Source organism: Euprymna scolopes, chromosome 7 (genome assembly GCF_053919585.1).
Source record: "Euprymna scolopes isolate OS-2025 chromosome 7, ASM5391958v1, whole genome shotgun sequence".
Lineage (NCBI taxonomy): Eukaryota > Metazoa > Mollusca > Cephalopoda > Sepiida > Sepiolidae > Euprymna > Euprymna scolopes.
In genome coordinates this window covers 135,059,358-135,079,126 of record NC_136488.1, presented here as the reverse complement: position 1 = coordinate 135,079,126, position 19,769 = coordinate 135,059,358, and the positions used below count along the sequence as shown (strand labels likewise).

Genomic DNA, 19,769 nt, shown 5'->3' with positions numbered 1-19,769 from the left:
CGGCCTTATGCCTAATTTGCTCAGTGAGGAAGCAAATAAATACCGTCAATTACAATTTTTATATTTCTAGTGTTTAGGCATTACATGTTCTGGCACTTCTGCAGTATGTGGATGGTAACCATTATCTTATTTATAACGATATTTTTGGGAGCATTAAAAAAATAATTAACAAAAAAAAAACAAAAAAAACAAACAAACAGGGGGAGGGTTCGATTCTTCTCTGGAATTTTCCGGTAGTTTTAGTTTTGTTTTTGTTTTTTAATTCGATTATTTTTTTAATTAATACCAAATGCATAAACTCATTAAGAAAAAAAAAACCCAAAATAAAAACAAACAAAAAACAACAATAACAAAGACTCCTGTTATTCAAAAATCTTTTAACTTCAATTTTTTTTGTGGGGTGGGGCTGGGGGGCTCTTTAAAATTATATCTACCTCAATATTTTCTTTAATTTCCTATTTTTGAGCCATTATCAAAACTCCCAAGATGTGGCCCTCTCATGTCAAACATTTTTTGTTCTAAAGTAACAGTCGACACTACTTGCTTTTTAAAAAAATTAAATAAACGCTTTAAAATAAGCCGAACGATTAAAAACTTACAAAGCTAAGTAAAAAGCGAAAAATCAATTTTATTTTTTTTTAAATCAGCAATAAACAAGTAAGAATATTTAAAAAATATGGTTGTATTTGTCTTTTAAAAACAATATCTCCTTCAAGAACGGTAATAAAATGTTTTCAATCGATATTTATTCAATAATGGACCTGTTTTCCAACCTAGCAAAAGTGGACGAGTTTTCCGTGGACGGGTTTTCCGAAATTCCAAAATATACTAGATCAATTTACGTGGTTTTTGGAATATGGCATATTCGTTCCGTGACGGGTACGTACATCATAAAAATTTGTATTTTTGTTTTTGTTACTTAAGTGAAATTCTAAATACACCACAAGTTATTAGAAAAATATAGATACAAAATCAGGGAGCGAGTGCAGAAGGCAAAGAGTTCGTGCTATTTTTTTTAAATCGTATTTCCAAGTTTAATTAAAGTTTTATGATATGTTTTTTTATTCAATTGTAAGGTTGAAGTATAGAATAGGTACAAAACACCCTCCCCTACCCATTTTAAGAATGGCTTTTTAAATAATAACGTTATTATTTACGTCCGGATCACTCTCTGCACTAGTACGAAAATCAGTAATAATCTTGGACTTAAAATTCAATTGGAATATTTTTTAAAGAATACAGATTTTGTTTTTACACCGGTTTTTCGTTTGTTTTCATCGGATGCACATTCTAAGCTGTCTACCATTGCTTCCTAACAATAGGTTAAGTGCGGTTTTTTTTTCTACTTTCATTGTTTTTATTAGTTTTTATCTTTTCGATGTAGTTTTGTACCGTGGCTACCGTTTGTACTCTTCCATCATTAAGACCGAAAAATCGAACAAGGCGGTGATTAAATGAAAATCGTAACCATGCGTAAAAGTTCCGACTTGTTTCTTTTCAGTAATGAGATATCAGAATATTATAAATAAAAAACTTATGTAATTTTTGGGGAAGGTGGGGTGGGGGGGGGCAGTGATGGGATGCAGCCGGTTGGCACGAACTAGTGCTTAAAATATTATGAGTTCGGCGAACTGGTTGTTAAAATTACGTAAACCCCTATTCAGACCTATATATATATATATTGTATTTATTTGCTTCCCCACCAAAGCAAATTAGGCACAAGGCCGTTTTTAATGTGGGGTAAAAACCAGCTCCCCTAAAAGTAGGCAAAAATAATTGTCCCAGTATAGAAGGTTTCCCCTCCATTGACTGATACAAATTACCTTAAGTGCTGCTGCTGCCATCTGCAGAACAGATGGTATTTATTTGCTTCCCCACCGAGCAAATTAGGCACAAGGCCGATTTTTAATGTGAGGAGTGAAGGGAGGGGGAAGGGAAAAAGGGGACCAGCTCCCGAGAGGTGGGAAATGGGAGCTGGTTAATGGTCAGGCATGTGGGGCTGCCCCCACATCTGGTCTTTGCTAGTCATAGCTAGTCATAGCTTGCAATATCTGCCGGAACAGATGGTATTTATTTGCTCCACCACCGAGCAAATTAGGCACAAGGCCAATTTTTAATGTGAGGAGTGAAGGGAGGGGGAAGGGAAAAAGGGGACCAGCTCCCGAGAGGTGGGAAATGGGAGCTGGTTAAAAGTCAGGCATGTGGGGTTGCCCCCACATCTGGTCTTTGCTAGTCATAGCTAGTCATAGCTTGCAGTATCTGCCGGAACAGATGGTATTTATTTGCTCCCCCACCGAGCAAATTAGGCACAAGGCCAATTTTTAATGTGAGGAGTGAAGAGAGGGGGAAGGGAAAAGGGGACCAGCTCCCGAGAGGTGGGAAATGGGAGCTGGTTAAAGGTCAGGCATGTGGGGTTGCCCCCACATCTGGTCTTTGCTAGTCATAGCTAGTCATAGCTAGTCATAGCTTGCAGTATCTGCCGGAACAGATGGTATTTATTTGCTCCCCCACTGAGCAAATTAGGCACAAGGCCGTTTTTAATGTGAGGTAAAAACCAGCTCCCCTTAAAGTAGGCAAAAAGGGGGCACTCTGGTTACCAAAAATAATAATTGTCCCAGTATAGAGGGTTTCCCCTCCATTGACTGGTACAAATTATCTTAAGTGCAGCATCTGCCGGAACAGATGGTATTTATTTGCTCCCCCACCGAGAAAATTAGGCACAAGGCCGATTTTTAATGTGAGGAGTGAAGGGAGGGGGAAGGGAAAAAGGGGACCAGCTCCTGAGAGGTGGGAAATGGGAGCTGGTTAAAGGTCAGGCATGTGGGGTTGCCCCCACATCTAATCTTTGCTAGTCAAAGCTTGCAGTATCTGCCGGAACAGATGGTATTTATTTGCTCCCCCACTGAGCAAATTAGGCACAAGGCCGTTTTTAATGTGAGGTAAAAACCAGCTCCCCTAAAAGTAGGCAAAAAGGGGGCACTCTGGTTACCAAAAATAATAATTGTCCCAGTATAGAGGGTTTCCCCTCCATTGACTGGTACAAATTATCTTAAGTGCAGCATCTGTCGGAACAGATACTACACTTTGATCCTGGCCCGAAGTCCAAGAATAATAGGGTATTTATTTGCTCCCCCACTGGGCGAGCAAATTAGGCACAAGGCCAATTTTTTTATATGAGGAGTGAAGGCGAAATAGAGACCAACTCCCCGGGGAGTAGGGGAGCTGGATAGTGACAATTAAGGGTTTTCCCTACATTGACCAAGGTCTTATATGTGGGATTGCCCCCACATATGGTCTTTGCTTGCAGTATCTGCCGGAAGAGATAGTACACTTTGAGATATTAAATCTTTTATTCAGGAAAAAATGAACATGAACAAAAAACTTAGGCACAAGGCCAACTCAAAAGGGGGAAAGCAATGGGGGTCGTTGGTCATCCTTGTCACTCTAGAACTAAACAAAAGTTTCTCTTTACTAGAATCTTCTTCCACCATAATACCGCATTCGCCCTTTCGTACTTGGGGACGTCCTACTTAGCACCCAATCTTTAAAACATTTTTATTAACGTGTAAAAACAAAAAAGATAACAATAAAGGTAATACAATAATTCATTTGTGTCGAAGGCAACCGAAAAAAAAAAAAAAAAAAATCCAGTAGTGATTAGTAGGGCCCTCCCAACCCCGTCTAGTTGATAGACTGCCCGTTCCACTTTGGTTTGTAACCTGAGCTCCTGCTGGCCAGTCTCTAAGTGGGGATGCTCTCTAGATGGGACGAAATGGAGAAAAGAGAATTTTTTTTTTGGGGGGGGGGGTAGTGATTGATTTCTTTCTCTCCAAGATGGATGAAATTTAGAGAGAGTGGTGAAAAGAAAAAATTGCAATTGGATGGGGATCTTGAAGGCTACTCTTTGATCCCGGCCCGAAGGCCAAGAACAACAGAAAAAAGGCACGCCTCAGGCCACTATCAAACTCCACAAGAGTCGCGTGACTCACGTAACTTAGAACCTGTTCTTAAAAAATTTGAATCCCACCAGTGGGGTGGGGTTAGAAATAACTTTAAATGTTTCTCTGTAACTTGAACGTAAATGGCGACAACAAACGTAATGAATTGTTCAGGTTTTTACATTCATTAGTTTTGAAAAAACAAATGTACATAATTATTTAATTAAATTATTTAAAGATAATACATTTGTAAAATTGTCCGAAAAGAAAACTATTTATTAGGGGGAAAAAATGGTACTTGTAGACTTTAGTGAAGACATTAAAAAATGAAAATATCGAAAAAAGTTTAAATTGCATATATCCGTTATGGAACGCAGTTCTCTGAAAAAAAATGTCACTTAATTTCATCAAGTAGTTTTTTTTTTTTTTTTTTTTTTACAGCGAAAAAACATTTTGTTATGATATCGAGTAAATGTTCGATTTAGCTAGTACTAAAGATGGAAAGGGGTGTCAGCGCTTTAACTGGAGTTATCTCCCTTTGTTATTTCTAAGATTCAAACAATTTTTTTTTATAAATCCAAAATGGCCGCCTTCAACGCGCTCTCATAAAAACATGTTTTTCCGCTGTAAAAAAAAAAATAAATAAAAAACTACTCGATGAAATTAAGTGAAATTTTTTTCCGGAGAACTTCGTTCTATAACGATACATACAATTTAAACTTTTTTCGGTATTTTCATTTTTTAATGCCTTGACTAAACTGTACAAGTACCAAAAAAATTAATAAAGTAATAAAATGGCGTAACTAAAAAAAGAACGGTCCCGGTGTAAGTTAAAACCGGTGTTGGGTGAATATCTCATATCGGCCTAAAAATAGTCCGCCATTTGATAACGACGAGACCGGGTTTACATGTTTTAGTTAAAACTAAGTAAAATCGAAAAGGTTTGGATTAAATTTTCATTTTTAGAAAAATTTATTTTTCAAAAATAAATAATGCGAATCGCGTGGAAGGCGCATGGAGCAATTGCAAAAACAAATTTCGATCGATGCGAGGAACAAGTGTATAAAAACTTCAGTACCTGCAGGCAGGGCAGCCGGCAGGACTGCAGGAGGAGTTCCTCTGGAGTCGCAGAGTTGAAAAAATTACTTCGTCAGTTTATATGAAATTCGCGTGTATTATACTTGTTAGAGTATTCTGCTTTAAACTATATTTTAGAATAAAAAACACTTGTTATTCTATAAGTATAGGCACCGCCAAAACTGGGGGGGGGGCAGGCAAGTACTTTTTGACGGAACTAAAAATCAGGTAATTATCCAATCAATACGAATTTTTCAGCGATTATTAAGAGAAAAATGAACTTTATAACAGTGTACTTTATATATATATATATTTTGCTTACAACCCCCCCCCTTGTTTTGAGGGGGTTCCAAATATGCTTAAAATAATCATCTGAAACTGAACAAAGCATATTGTGTTGTTGTAAGGGATGGGATTATAGACTAAAAAAAAAAAAAAAAAAAAAACTTGTTTGCATACCTTATTTTGATGTCTGAATATCAGAACTTCGATTGTGTTTAATTATCCCGCTTTTGAGTTTTGAAGTGTGAAATTCGGTGAATATTAAGTAAAATAATTAATTTAAGTTAAGCAAAACAAAAAAAAAATGTTTTTAAAATATTTATACTAAAAAAGCCATTTTAAAATCTTTGATAAATAAATTAACAATTTCTTTTTAGCGAGCCGAATAATGCATGACCATTATTAAACAGGGTATGCTTTGAAAATTCGATACAAAAAAAAAAATCGATAAATATTGTGCCCTTTGTGTTAAAAATATCATCATTTTTTCGATCCAGTTTGGAAACGTTTGCCGCCTTTCGAGTACGGTGGACCAAACGCGCTGAAATAATTTTTTTATTCTGCTTTAAATTGCCCCCCCCCTCCCTATTTTGGAGAGCCTGACCCCCACACACATACACATTAAAAACCAAACTCATACAAATGGTCACCCATCTGGTACTGGCCAGTCTCAGCGTTAATAATACATTGAAATTTTCGTCACTGAAAAATAAGTTTTTTGGGGGCTTTTTGGTCTTCCGTAGTTTGCTTTTTATCAAGAACAAATGTAAAGTTTGTAAACAGAGTAATAAAATCGACTCAAAGTAACTGGTTGCCTATATGAATACGTGGAATTATTTGAAATCCAAGTACTTATATTGTAATATTTTTGCATATTCTCATAGAAAATCACCCTAAATCTTAGTCAGACAAGAAATAAACAAATTAATTCTTTCAAAAACCTTTTTTTTTTTTTTTTTTTTTTTTTTTTAACTATTTATATACGTTTTTTGTGCAAAACAAAAAAACATTAATTGTTAACTTTTGGGGAAATGTTTACGTTTCAAATTTAATTAAAAATAGTAGAAAAAGTTTTACATTATTCTGCTTTCTATATGAAAAAATTCAAGGTTTTATCTTTCTGGAAAAAAAAGTTACTCAGAAATAATGGATTTTAATAAATGTAATTTCGGGGTTTGTATTACTGTACACATAGATTCAAAAAACAAATATATAACAAATAAATGTTATCAAAGGCAAGATAAGTTACTTTTCTACCTAACTGGATATATTTTTTGTGTTTTTATTTAATGTAACATTCAGCTCGAAAAACATACAGTGTTTACCGATGTATTGGAAAATTCAAGATGGCGTCTCACACCCTCTTTAACACCGTAAGTTTGGGAAAAGGTGTTATAAATAAAAAACTATACAAAATACTATTAAAAACCCGCCGAATATATGTCAACCTTTGTCACGGTAACATATATTGAGCGAGTTTTTAACAGTATTTTAACCGTTTTTTTTTTAATTTATAACACCTTTCCCCAAACTTACCGTGTTAAAGAGAGAAACAACAACAACTTGATTTTTCGGCCATTTTTGGCGGTGCCTATATAAGTACCTCCAACTCGTTGTGTAGAACGTCATTATTATACATAAGTGGTGACATCATCATTTCGCGTGTTTAGGTCAATTTCTATAGAAGAGCATTTATGCAGAAATTTATGAATAAATAAAATGTGCAATAAAAAATAGATTAAAAAACAAACAATATAAGACTTACCTGGTAATCATGAAGAAAGAGAGAGCCTGTTTCCTCCGTTTGCCTATAGGTGGCGTTAATGTCTGTCCACCCAGTTACGGAAGCACAAAATGTATATAATGGCACCGTTGAAATAAAAATAAATGTTTTAATTTTAAATTTTTTTTTTTTTTTTTTTTTTTTTTGCAAACATATTTAAGTTTTATTTTGTTTTGTTTTCGCAAACATATTTAAGTTTTATTTTCCAAACATTTACGTTTTGTTGCTGGTTTATTTTCAAACATTTACGTTATTTTTGTTTTAATTTTAATATTTTTTTTTTTTTTTTGCATGCATAAATTAAATGTTTTTGCTATATTTTTCTTTTAAACATATTTATGGGTACAACCGTTTTTCCGCGAGTATTTTTTACGTTCTTATAATAAAAAAAGTCAACGTTTTTTCTTTTATCTTTTTTTTTATTGACCCCCCCCCTCTTTTTTTCTTAATTTTTCTGGACTTATTTTACTTTTTCCGCGAGTATTTATATATATATGTTTGAAAAGGGATATTGTAAAACCTGAATATTACTTGAAACTACTATAAAAAATAAAAAAAAATAGCGCGGTACAATAAGTGCATAAGCAAACTTTTCTAAAAGAAAAATATTTCAAAAATATTTAGTTTATGCCTGCAAAAAAAAACAAAAAAAAAACGTAAAAACAAAAAAAAAACGTAAATGTTTGAAAATAAACTAGCAACAAAACGTAAATGTTTGGAAAAATAAAACTTAAATATGTTTGCAAAAACAACAACAAAAAAAACAAACGTAAATATGTTTGAAAAAAAAAACAAAAACAAACTTAAATATGTTTGCAAAAAACAAACAAACAAAAAAACATGTTTAAAATTAAACATTTATTTTTATTTCAACGGTGCCATTATATACATTTTGTGCTTCCGTAACTGGGTGGACAGACATTAACGCCACCTATAGTCAAACGGAGGAAACAGGCTCTCTCTTTCTTCACGATTACCACTTACCTTTTATAAAACAAATAGATTTTTAATAACGAACTACACAGACGATTAAATTAATTTTAACCTGTTCTGTTGATACATGTATCTAAAGATGTGCTTACAGGCGTCCATTCTTTTTTGGAAAAACGACGCAAAATTTGATTATCACCCTCTGTCATTTTAAATAATCAAATCCAAACGAATTTTTTTTTTAGTCGATTTTGCTTTTCTAATTTTTATTATCTCAAGAATCATATATTCTATTATATGAATATATTTTTTTATTAGTGGAAACCTGTTACATAAAAAAATTAAAAAAGCTGTTTAAACTTAATATCGTGTAATAATTGAATTTAATATCATTTAAAGCTTTTTAAAGATAATTATTTTTTGGAATTCTGTTTTTTTGTTGTAATTCAAATAATTATATTACCGAGAGAAAAAAAAAATCAAGTGACAAAATGTGAGGATTTTATATATATATATATATATATATATATATATATATATATATATATATATATATAACTATTTTCTAATTATTTGATCTTTTCAGCTTTAATAAATGTTGAAATTTTTATAGACCTACATTTATTTATTTTAGTTTTCGTAACATGAAATATGGGGGAGGGGTAGAACACCTAAAAAAAAAAAAATTTCCTCCAATATATTTAATGAAACCTACTTTTATTATGTAAGTCGATTTGATAATGAATGAATATCAAATATTTCAGGAAAATATGACTATTATTTGATTTTTGCTAGATTTTTAAAACATGGGTGTGTCAGTGGCTAAAAAACATTGGAATGTTGTTTTAAAGCGTCGATAATGTAAACACGTTTTTTGTCTCACATTTTCATTATTTTTGTGTGCTGTAAAAATTAAAAAAAATATTAGCAATTTATTTGAAGCTTCTTCTTTTAAATGGTAAAAAAAGTTAGGATGATAATACTAAATAAAACTACAGTTACATCATGTTACATACAGGAGGGGGGTTAAAACTGTGGTGCGCGTTGGAGGTACCTATTATTCTAAAATCAAATTCAAAACTGTGCTGTCACACACACACACACACACACACACACACACACACAAAATGAAATTCTTCCAGCAACGGCATAATTTCAAATCCGCCCACACGCTTTTCTCACAACAACAAAAGTAAAGTGAACATATTTCTGGCGGACGTAGTTGAAGACAGTACCACGTGACGCAAGCGACCAATGAGAAAATTTAGAAGATTGCCTTTTTAACGCTTTTCCAAAAACCAAATACCAGCAGCAGCAATCTTGTGTGGAGCCGGTTCAAAAAGTATTTAAACGCAACAAAACATTCTTCTTCCCCTCTTTTTCCTTTCTTTTTTCCTCTCTTCCCGCTCCAACGTGACACGAGAACATGCCTCTCGTTTTCCTCTCATCGCCGCTTTCAAATCTGTCAAAACCATAATTACACACGGGCACTAAAAAAACACACTTATGCAGACACGCACCCATTCCGTACATTTTCCAAAAGAATGACTAACAATGGACTACTTTCCTCGTGAGACTTTTGAATAAGGTGAACTTCGCCAGTTAAAACACAAACCTTGAAATAAGGACATTATTTTCACACAAGACTTTCACCTTCTAATCTTATTAATTCAACAAAGGACTTTCATCTAACATGACCTTTTAATCTTAATGATTCCACAAAGGATTTTTCACCTACTGTGTTGATGTTTCAAATATAATCCTCTCCCTTCCCCAAAATTGTCATGTTTGCTGCACTTCCACACCCTCCCCATGCTCACCAAACTTGAAATAATGCTATGGTGACATATCTCGTTGAACACTAAGTGGCCAAGAAGTGGGTGATCACTTTACGTTAAATTTATATAGGAAAATGATCCCCACTCTAAAATGCTATTTATTTTTCAAAATTTCTCTTTTCATATTATTTGTAAAGGCCTTTTAAACATATTAGGCAGGAAAAAAAAAAGTAGATCTTCATTTTTTTTAGGGGTTAACCGACACTGGGGAACAGGAAAAATAAATGAGGGGGGGGGGCTGCATTTTAAAAACGTTTATGTGTGTGTGTGGAAGGCGGAGACCGCACAGAGGAGGCTATGTTATTTGCTGGGACACCATTGACTGAGTACCACGTGACCAAACTTTTCTCAATCTGAAAACGAGGCTCGAATTTCAGACCCCTTTGCGCTATTTGCGCAAAAAAAGGTTCGTTTGTTTATTTTAAAACTAGTAAACATTAAGTAGAAAGAACTTTTCCAGGGCATTCATCGTGAAGTGGAACGATTAACAGAACAACAAACGTAAACAAAGACACGCGCAACTTGATGTTAATCCATGTTTTGGAAAAGATTTTGCAGCACTGAAGTTTACCATTTGATGTGGTGTCCAAAATCAAAGTGCGTAAACTCGTTTCTGCGCAGTGCGCACCAAATTCGCTCAGGCCTGAATTAATGTAAACAAATAATTATATTTTGACCAATCAAAATCCGTTGCCAAGGCCGCTGGAAAAATGGTGGGCTCCTTCTATCGATTCAGTAGATATCTCACTGCTGATGCAATTCTCTATCTATATAAAAGCCAGGTACGTCCTAGGATGGAGTACTGTTGCCACATTTGGGCAGGAGCTGCTAGAAAGGACTTATCATGCCTTGATAGAGTTCAAAATAGACTTCATAGCCACTTAGGGGATGTCCTTTTCTATTCCCTGCAACCTCTTTCTCACAGAAGAGATGTTGTGAGTTTGTCTCTGCTTTATCGCTATTTTCATGGCAAGTGCTCGGCTGAGCTCCAATCTATGGTTCCCCCTCGCCAAACTTTCACAAGAAACACCCATCTAGCAGAAAACACCATCACTAATTTCCCCCACTCTTTATCTGTGCCTAAACCTAAACATAGATTCCATGAACAAAGCTTCTTTCTTAGAACTGCACACCTGTGGAATTGTCTTCTGTTTTCCTGCTTTCCAGCTGACTACAATATGGTTGTCTTCAAGTCTAACATAAACAAATTTTTGATGAGCCATTCCATATAAGTTAACAAATTTACCGAATTTCCATTACTAATGATTACTACATTTTCCAATTTCTACTGTACACTCTTTAACCCTTATTCTCGAGTGGCCTCTTTGCCTTGATAAGTGGTGCTGCCTATGTAAAAAAAAAAAAAAAAAAAAAATCAGAGAGCCTTCTGTATTTATTCGCATTGGCCTTTGTGAGAACCGCCTAAACCCTTTAAAGGGGACAGATTTTCTTTCAATAAGCAGTTGAGACCAAAAATTCAGACAGTACTGCGTCTCATTAATCGGCAAAATCCTCAACGCGTGTCATCATAAATTGTTACTAGCGCACATTTTACAAAGCGCGACACAAACACAAGGAGGCAGATTTGCCGTTTAGTTGTACAAATAGCCACGAACCCTGTTATCAAAAAAGGAACACGTTGGGTTGACACCGGCGTATATATCGTAAACAGAAGTTGGTAAATGTGTAGTTTAGTGGCGTAAATTATTTGCCAGACAAAAAAATTATAAAAACCATTTACTTTTATATAAAACACATGATTAGACCCTAAGGCTGAAATAAAACCAGAAAAAATTTCAAATGTACGACGATCGAGGCCGCCACATTGTTTATAAAATTTGGCCTTTCTAAGGTTTGATAGATTCATGAACTATGTTTTGGCTGCCGTATACAGTGGCGTCCAAAACTAAGGGACAAAATTTGAAAACCTAATATTTGTTAGAAATAATAACTGTGAAAAGCTGAAATTTTGACAACTGGTAGTCGTTATCATCCATAATAACATACTAAAATTCGAATCATTTGCAAAGGATAGAAAAAGAATTATAACAATTATTTATTTATTTTCAAAATAGGAACGTCCAAAAGTAAGGGGCAAAATTGAGAAAAACAATGTAAACAGCCAAAAAACAATAAAAGTACATGTACAATCAATATTTAGTAAATGAGCCCTTGCTCTCAATGACAGCTGCATATCTTCGACTACAAGAACGAATCAGTTCTTGACAATCCTCGATACTAATTTAAGACCATTCTTCTTGAAGCTTCGCCCACAAATCCTCCGTGTTAGTAGGATTTCTTTCCATAACTTTCTAAGGTCTTCCAAAGATTTTCTATTAGATTTAAGTCAGGACTTTGCGGTGACCAATCCATAATTTCGAAATCTTGCTCCCTAAGGTAACTCATTACACCCTTTGCCTTGTGACATGGGGCATTATCTTGCATAAAGATAACCCTATTGAAACCTGAATTCTGTATGATTGACACAATATGATCTTGAACAATGTTTTTATAGATCTGCACATTTAAACAAGTTTCTAGCCGGACAAACAGGTATTGTACCTTGGCTAGAAAACATTCCAAATACCATGACGCTTCTGCCCCCAAACGTGACAATTTTCTTAGTACACTTTGCACTTAATCTTTCACCAATACGTCTCTTTACATTGTTTTTTCCATTATTTCCAATTAAATTACATACCTGTTTGCAAACTCTAATCTCTTCTTATTCTTCGAACGAACAAGTGTTTTTTTCCCTGGGGTTCGATTAAACAGCCCTATTTCTTGCAGTCGTCTAGAAACAGTCTGTCTTGACACATTAACACATGAGGTACTATTCATAACCCTTTTAATTTCTGTACAAGACTTAAAACAGTTCTTTAATGACATATGCTGCATTATTCGACATTCTCTTGCTGAAATTTTGCGAGGTCTGCCGGTTTTAAAAGCACTAACTATTTTACCAGTATCATTGTAGGATGTAACAACCCTGCCTACAACACTCTTGGAACGTTTCACTTTCTCTGAAATCTCTCTAATGGCGTGCTTTTCCTTGTGTAGCTTCACAATAGCTTGCCTCACAGAGTAATCAAGTTTTTGGTGTTTCGCCATGGTGCCAGCTAATGCAACGTTTACAAATGACTAAGTAAGACTTATTCTTTAGAGGAAATCAAAGATTTGAATATAGCGTACTTTTTACATTGTTTTTCTCAACTTTGTCCCTTACTTTTGGACGTTCTTATTTTGAAAATAAATAAATAATTGTTATAATTCTTTTTCTATCCTTTGCAAATGATTCAAATTTTAGTATGTTATTATGGATGATAACGACTATCAGTTGTCAAAATTTCAGCTTTTCACAGTTTTTATTTCTAACAAATATTAGGTTTTCAAATTTTGTCCCTTAGTTTTGGACGTTACTGTATTTTGTAATGAACGAACGTAAAAAAAGGCCAAATTTGGCCTTAAAAGGACCAATTTGTCAAAAATTTAGAAAGGCCAAATTTTAAAAGCAATACAGCGGCTTCGATCGTCGTACATCTAGTCTAATAAAAATGATGAAAAAATGCTAAAAATGAATTTTTTTTGGTTTTATTTCAGCCTTTGGGTCTAATGTGTTTTATATAAAAATAAATAGTTTTTGTAAATTTGAACACACATTTACCGCGATGTGTAGTTTAGCGGCGTAAATTATTTGACAGATAAATTATAAAAAAATATTTTTTATATAAAACACATTATTAGACCCAAACGCTGAAATAAAACCAGAAAAAGAAATGTCATTATCATCATTTTTTAATCATTTTTTTTTTATCTTACTAAATGTACAACATTCAAGGCCGCCGTATTGCATTTAAAATTTGGCCCTTCTAAGGTTTAACAGATTGGCCTTTTTTTTTACATTACAAAAACAAAAAAAAAAACATGGCGGCCAAAAACAGGGTCCATGAACGAGCATAAAAAGGCCAAGTTTGGCCTTAAAAGGCCAATCTGTCCAACCTTAGAAAGGCCAAATTTTAAAAGCAATATGGCGGCCTCGAATGTGGTACATTTAGTCTAAAAAAATGATAAAAAAATAATAAAAATTAATTTTTTTCTAGTTTTTTTTTCCAGCCTGAGTGTGTAATAATGTATTTTATATAAAATAAATATTTTTTTGTCTGTGAAATGATTTACGCCGCTAAACTGCACATTTACCACAATTAATTAATTAAATAAATAGACAAAAATATTTTATTATATTTTCCTAATAAAAAAAATGAAACCAACTATGTGAATATTAATTTTTATAAGAAAAATTATTTAAAATAAATTTATACAAAACTTTTCCAGTTTTTCATGATTTATTTTTTAACATAAAATAACTCTTAATCAGGAACCAATTCTGATCGAACACCGTTTACGGCAAAAACATCGAGTCGGTCGTTATTCTGGTTTTCACTCATTTTTTTTTTTTTTTTTTTTTTAATCGTGTTCCAAAAGAAGAAAATATCTCAATGTCTTATATTAAAAATGAGATTTTTTTTTTTTTTTTTCTGAGAAAGTTCGAAACAAAGTCCGAAAATCTACCGATACGCGGCCTCTTTTGCGACGCAAAACTCCGCACCGCACGCACCACCATCTGACCAAACACCTTGCATTAATTTATTTGATTTCGCTAATAAGGCAACTTTCAACTTGCGTTGACTCGTTTCTTTCTTCGTTTTGGTTGGCATTTTTAAGATGTCAAATTGTCATTCGCTTCTATATTCGGATTACCTGTAGTAAGTAAAATGCAATTATCTTTCTTTTTTTTTTTTTTTTTTTTTTGGCTGTCCAGGATGTTTCGGTCCGTCTTCAGGTGTAGGTATCCATCGAAAAATGGTGACACATTATTTTTACGACTACTGGAATTATCAAATCGGCACGCTTTATTATAATTTACGACTATGAGACATGACGCTAGCTGCTGCTCTCTGTTGTCCGTATTTATTTATTTAGTTTTTTTTCTTTATGTCTGAATGAATTTTCGTTATTATTAGTTTTTTTATTTTTTGTTTATTAGTATTTTTTTTGTTAATCTTATTGTTAACATGGAGGGGGGGGGGGCATTTCCCAGCAGTGTTATCGTTCATTCGTTTATATGAAAAGAAATTTACCAGAATTTCGGTTTTCAGTCCATGGACTTTCCTCCTCCTCTTTGATGCTTACTTTTGGAATTCTTTTAGTATTATAGCAGATTAACACGATCACTCCCCCCCCCCACCCCAATGAGATCCTACTTTTTTTTTTAGGCGATTACGTGTGAATATCTTGAAAAATATCACAATTACAGTGTAACCCGGATATAAGATACTTCTTTTTCTGAGTCCCACACAGCTCTCTTATATCCTGGATCTTATATTCGGGTTCCACTGAACCTTAACACAGGCTCTAACTTGGGGCCAGAGAAAATCTCTCTTATATCAGTTTTCGTTATATTCGGGTCTCTTATATCCGGGTTGTACTAAAATGTGAAAGTTGTTCCAAAAACAAGGCCTGATATTTTTCTAAACTAAAAAAAAAAACTAAACTAAAACGTGAAGGAAGAGCTAGGAAGACGGAAGTGGTACCATTAAAACGGGCAACCTTTTGCGCTCCAGAATTAATTTTCCACATAGTCACCAGCATTCTCAATGCACTTTTTCACAGCTTTTTTTCATACCTCAGTCATACAAGCCTGGAATGCACTTCATCACTCAAATCTTTGTTGACACACTAAAATCGACGAACCCATCTCCTAACTGTACTGACATCAACTGCATTGGCTTCATAAACGTTCAACAGACGCCGGTAGCATGTTCATCGGTTCAATTTTTTCTGTATGGAAGAATTCAATGACGCATCTTTGCTTTTGATGTACGTCCATGATAGGGGTCACTTTTTTAAGGTCTCACACTGTCAATATCTGCAAAAGAGAGATGAAACGTCCAAGTCATAAATGTATAAGTCCGGTCATCATCGCAATGCAATTTGCAATCCCTACTGATCCATTCAGGCGGAATTAAAGAATAGGAGGCTTTACTTTTGGAACTCCCTCGTATTGATGTTTATCTATTTATATGAATAAATGCTAAAGTTTTTTTTTTTTTGTCTCGTGTTTATAACAAACTGATGACTGAAATGTTTATTATTTAAAATGTTTGTTTCAAGTATTGGTGCTTTTTAGGGATACGTATCCAGAAATTTTCAGTTATGACGTAAGCCAGTTCCGACCATGAAAGGAGAAAACACAAAACAAACTATGATGCTTCTCATAATACGAACTAAACTAAACCAATTTTGTAAGCTAAACTTGTAGCACTGGTGCCCCCCCCCTTGACCTAAATATTGCTGACTAACCTGACAAACAGCAAAATTCCACCTCTTCACTGTAGAAGCCCCTAGATGCCAGAAAATCTTCTCTAATAGCTTCTTCTCTTAAACTGCTAAACTTCAGAATTCCTTTTCTGTTTCCTGCTTTCTTGATTATACTAACATGCAAAAACTTAAATATAATGCAAATAGATATTTTGCTACTCAACTCCCTACATAGTGCCCCTGTAGACGTGGTCCCAAATAGCCGCCTCTTATTTTCAAGTGGCAGCATGCCTGGTTGAAGTGAATAAGAAAAATAAATAACTAAAACTTAGTTTAGGCTTAGGTTAAAAAAAACAAAAAAACATCCACGGCACAGTTTTGTTCATAGTGTATAGATCAGGGTTTCCCAATGGGGGCCGCATCACCCACCAGGAAGTGGGGGGGGGGGCGTTACGAGCTTTTAGGTGGACAGTGGCCAAATTTATCGTATAGGATATCCCTGGGATCCTTTATGAAAGAATGAGAGCTTCTAGTAACATTATTAGGTGTTTTTTAACAACAACAAAAAAACAAAATGTGAATTTTTCTATTTACTTGCCTTCTCATAAAGGCAGAGTTAGAACACCTTGGTTTTTTGTGAGGAAAATTCAGCTCCTCCCAAAAAGAAAAAAAAAAAAAAGAAAAGAACACTGGATTTCTTTTGCACTAACCAAGGACAGAAAAGACGGTGCATAGTATCAGAACAGATACTATATTTTGCTCTTAGCAACATTCAACAGGTCTAAAGTAAAAGAAAAACCTTTTTTACTAAACTAGTAAAACTTGCTGAAAGGTAGGTCAGTACATCAGTTATCTGAAGAGACAATGGATAACCTCTGTAAGAATGCTTGCGCAATGAGTTTATAGTGAAGCAAGGGTTGCATAATCAATAACCGCACTACTGAGGTTTTATTGACCTCCTTTTGTCTTTAGAAATAATGGATGTCGTCTAATTAGGTGCCCACACATTGAGGAGTTTATAATGAAGCAAAGATTTCAGAATCTCCAACCATACTTCTGACAATTTATTGACCTTCTCCGATCTTGAGAAATAATAAATACACTCGAATTTGCTGTCTGCTCAATGAGAAATTTGTAGAGAAGCAAAAGGTACCACAATATCCAACTGCACTTTTGCCGAACCCGCCATTGCTCATCGAGGTGCAAGGAGAAATCCAAGACAAGTAAACCAAACAGAAAAAAAAATGCAAAGATGAGCAGAGAAGGATTGGTGTTTTTTTTTGTTTTTGTTTTTTTTTAATGGAAATTGGCTCTAGACAAGACATGAAGTCATCGGATGTAAGGAGTTAAAAAAAATGCTCCTTCAAAGTCATAACTAGCCATTGATCAGTGTTAGATGGATAAATTTCAACCTGGAAAACAGAAATTTTTCCCTTTTTATCAGAATATCTATATATGTATAAAAGTGAAATTTCTGTGTGTGTCTGTCTGTCTGTGTGTGTGTACATTTCCCTACCAAATTACTCTATCAATTTTCAATCTACAAACTCGAGATTTAACATAAGGGGTATTGAGATTTGGGAAAATCTTTTTAATCGGTTTTCAGCTAGAAATTTGGCTGTCAAGGGGTCAAAGTTCAACGATTTGACCTCTTGAAAAATTCTACCAAACTCCTCTGCCAATTTTGGGTCTAAACACTTTAAATTTTAGATGTAGGTTCTTTGGACATTGTTCAAACTTTTTAATTTGATTTGAGCCCAAAACAATAAATGTTAAGGGATCAAAATTGAGGTCAAAGTTAAAAATTTTTTACCTCTCAGCCAATTTTTTGTCTAAACATTTGAAATTTTACATAAAGTGTATTCAAACATATGGCAAGCTCTTTAATCAGTTTTTGGCCAAAAATTTGGCTGCCAACAGGTCAAAGTTCAAAAGACTTGATCTTTGCGGTCTCTAGCAAATTATTCAGCCAATTTTGGGTCTAAACATTTAAAATTTTACATAAAGGGTATTCAAACATGTAGCAAGCTTTTTAATCAGTTTTGGGGGAAAATTTGGCTGCCAAGAAGTCAAAGTTGAAAGAATTGACCTTTGCAGACTCTACCAAACACCTCCGCCAATTTGGGGTCTAAACACTTGAAATTTTAGATGTAGGTTACCTGAACATGAGTCAAACTTTTTAATATATATATATATATATATATATATATATATATAAGTTATGAACAGTATATAGGGCCCGAGCAAAGCCGGGCTGAACTGCTAGTACATAAAAAGAATAAAAATTAAGCTATAGTGAGTCAAACATTGAACTTTTAGGTCTTCCATACTTTCATTTATGATTAATATATTAATAAAAGTTTGTTCCAAATTCCTATTTTTTAACTAAAAAAAAGTTGAAGAGCTATGAAGACAGGAGTTGTACCATCAAAACATGTTACCGTTTGTGCCCCAAAATTAATTTTTCTACATAGAGTTACCACCATTTTCAATGAACTTTTGCCAGGAATGTAATGACACATCTCTACTTTTGAGGCATGTCCATGACAGAGGTTACTTTCTTTGAGTTTTGCACCATAAATATCGGCAACAGAGAGATGAAACTTTCACATCATAAATGCATAAGTTCAGTCATCATAACAATGCAATTTGCAACCCCATCTGATCCATTCGGACAGAATAAAAAATATTACTTTTGGAACTCCGTGTGTGTGTAATTTTTTTACCGTATTTGATCTCTACAATATTTTTGCTCTACAATAGTATTGAGCACTTTTTTCAGGTTTTTAATAATTACCATTTAATTACTACACACACACACACACACACACACACACACATAGATATGAATTGTCTTAAGGAGAATTGCTTCTCATCACTCTGGAAAATCTCATCAGTATGCCCCATATTTAAGAATTCAGGAGATCGCTCATTTCCCTCACAGTACAGGCCAATAAGTCTCCTGTGCATCATGAGTAAGTTGCTGGAATCTGTGTTAAATAGAGAAGTAATCAACCATCTCAGCAAAAATAACCTTCTTAGTGACACGCAATATGGTTTCCGTTTTGCTAGATCTGCAGCAAATTTGCTTACAGTTATATCTCATAGGATTATCGAATCTTTTGACGGAAACTACCTTTCTAGGGCAATTGCTCTTGACATATCAAAGGCCTTTGATAGAGTAAGGCATAAAGGTTTACTTCACAAGATCTCCAGCTATGGTATAGCTGGAAATGTTTTCTCAATCATTAAATCATTTCTCTCTGATAGGTTCATAAGAGTAGTGGTTGATGGGCAGAAATCAGAAGCTCTTAGTATTAATGCTGGAGTCCCTCAGGGGTCCATCCTGGGCCCAACTCTTTTCCTGATCTATATTAATGATCTTCCAAATAACATCCTTACATCATTTGTAGACATTTATGCTGATGACGCTACTATCTATGGTAGCACATCTAAGACAGTAAACGACCAAGTTCTCTCTGATTCTCTCTCCTCTGATCTTGAGCAAGTGGTACAATGGGGAAAGAGGTGGCTTGTTACTTTTAATGCATCTAAAACCAAACTTTTATCTTTACATCATCAACGCTCTGATCCCCATCTGGC

At 34.3% G+C, this 19,769-nt stretch overlaps 1 protein-coding gene across 2 annotated transcripts in view; it reads left to right on the top strand.

Moving 5' to 3' along the window:
- The first annotated feature begins 1,253 nt into the window (after nt 1–1,253).
- The window catches only part of LOC145279979 (uncharacterized), a 45,347-nt gene continuing 26,831 nt past the window's right edge, over nt 1,254–19,769 (top strand). Inside the window, exon 1 of one of the 2 annotated variants that reach the window (XM_080131571.1) lies at nt 1,254–1,322. In XM_080131571.1, coding sequence (XP_079987697.1) covers nt 1,282–1,322 — 41 coding nt within the window. In that variant the 5' untranslated portion in view covers nt 1,254–1,281. Of the gene's footprint in view, nt 1,323–14,238; nt 14,612–19,769 lie in introns of those variants that run through there. The other variant, XM_080131572.1, reaches the window with a different exon arrangement.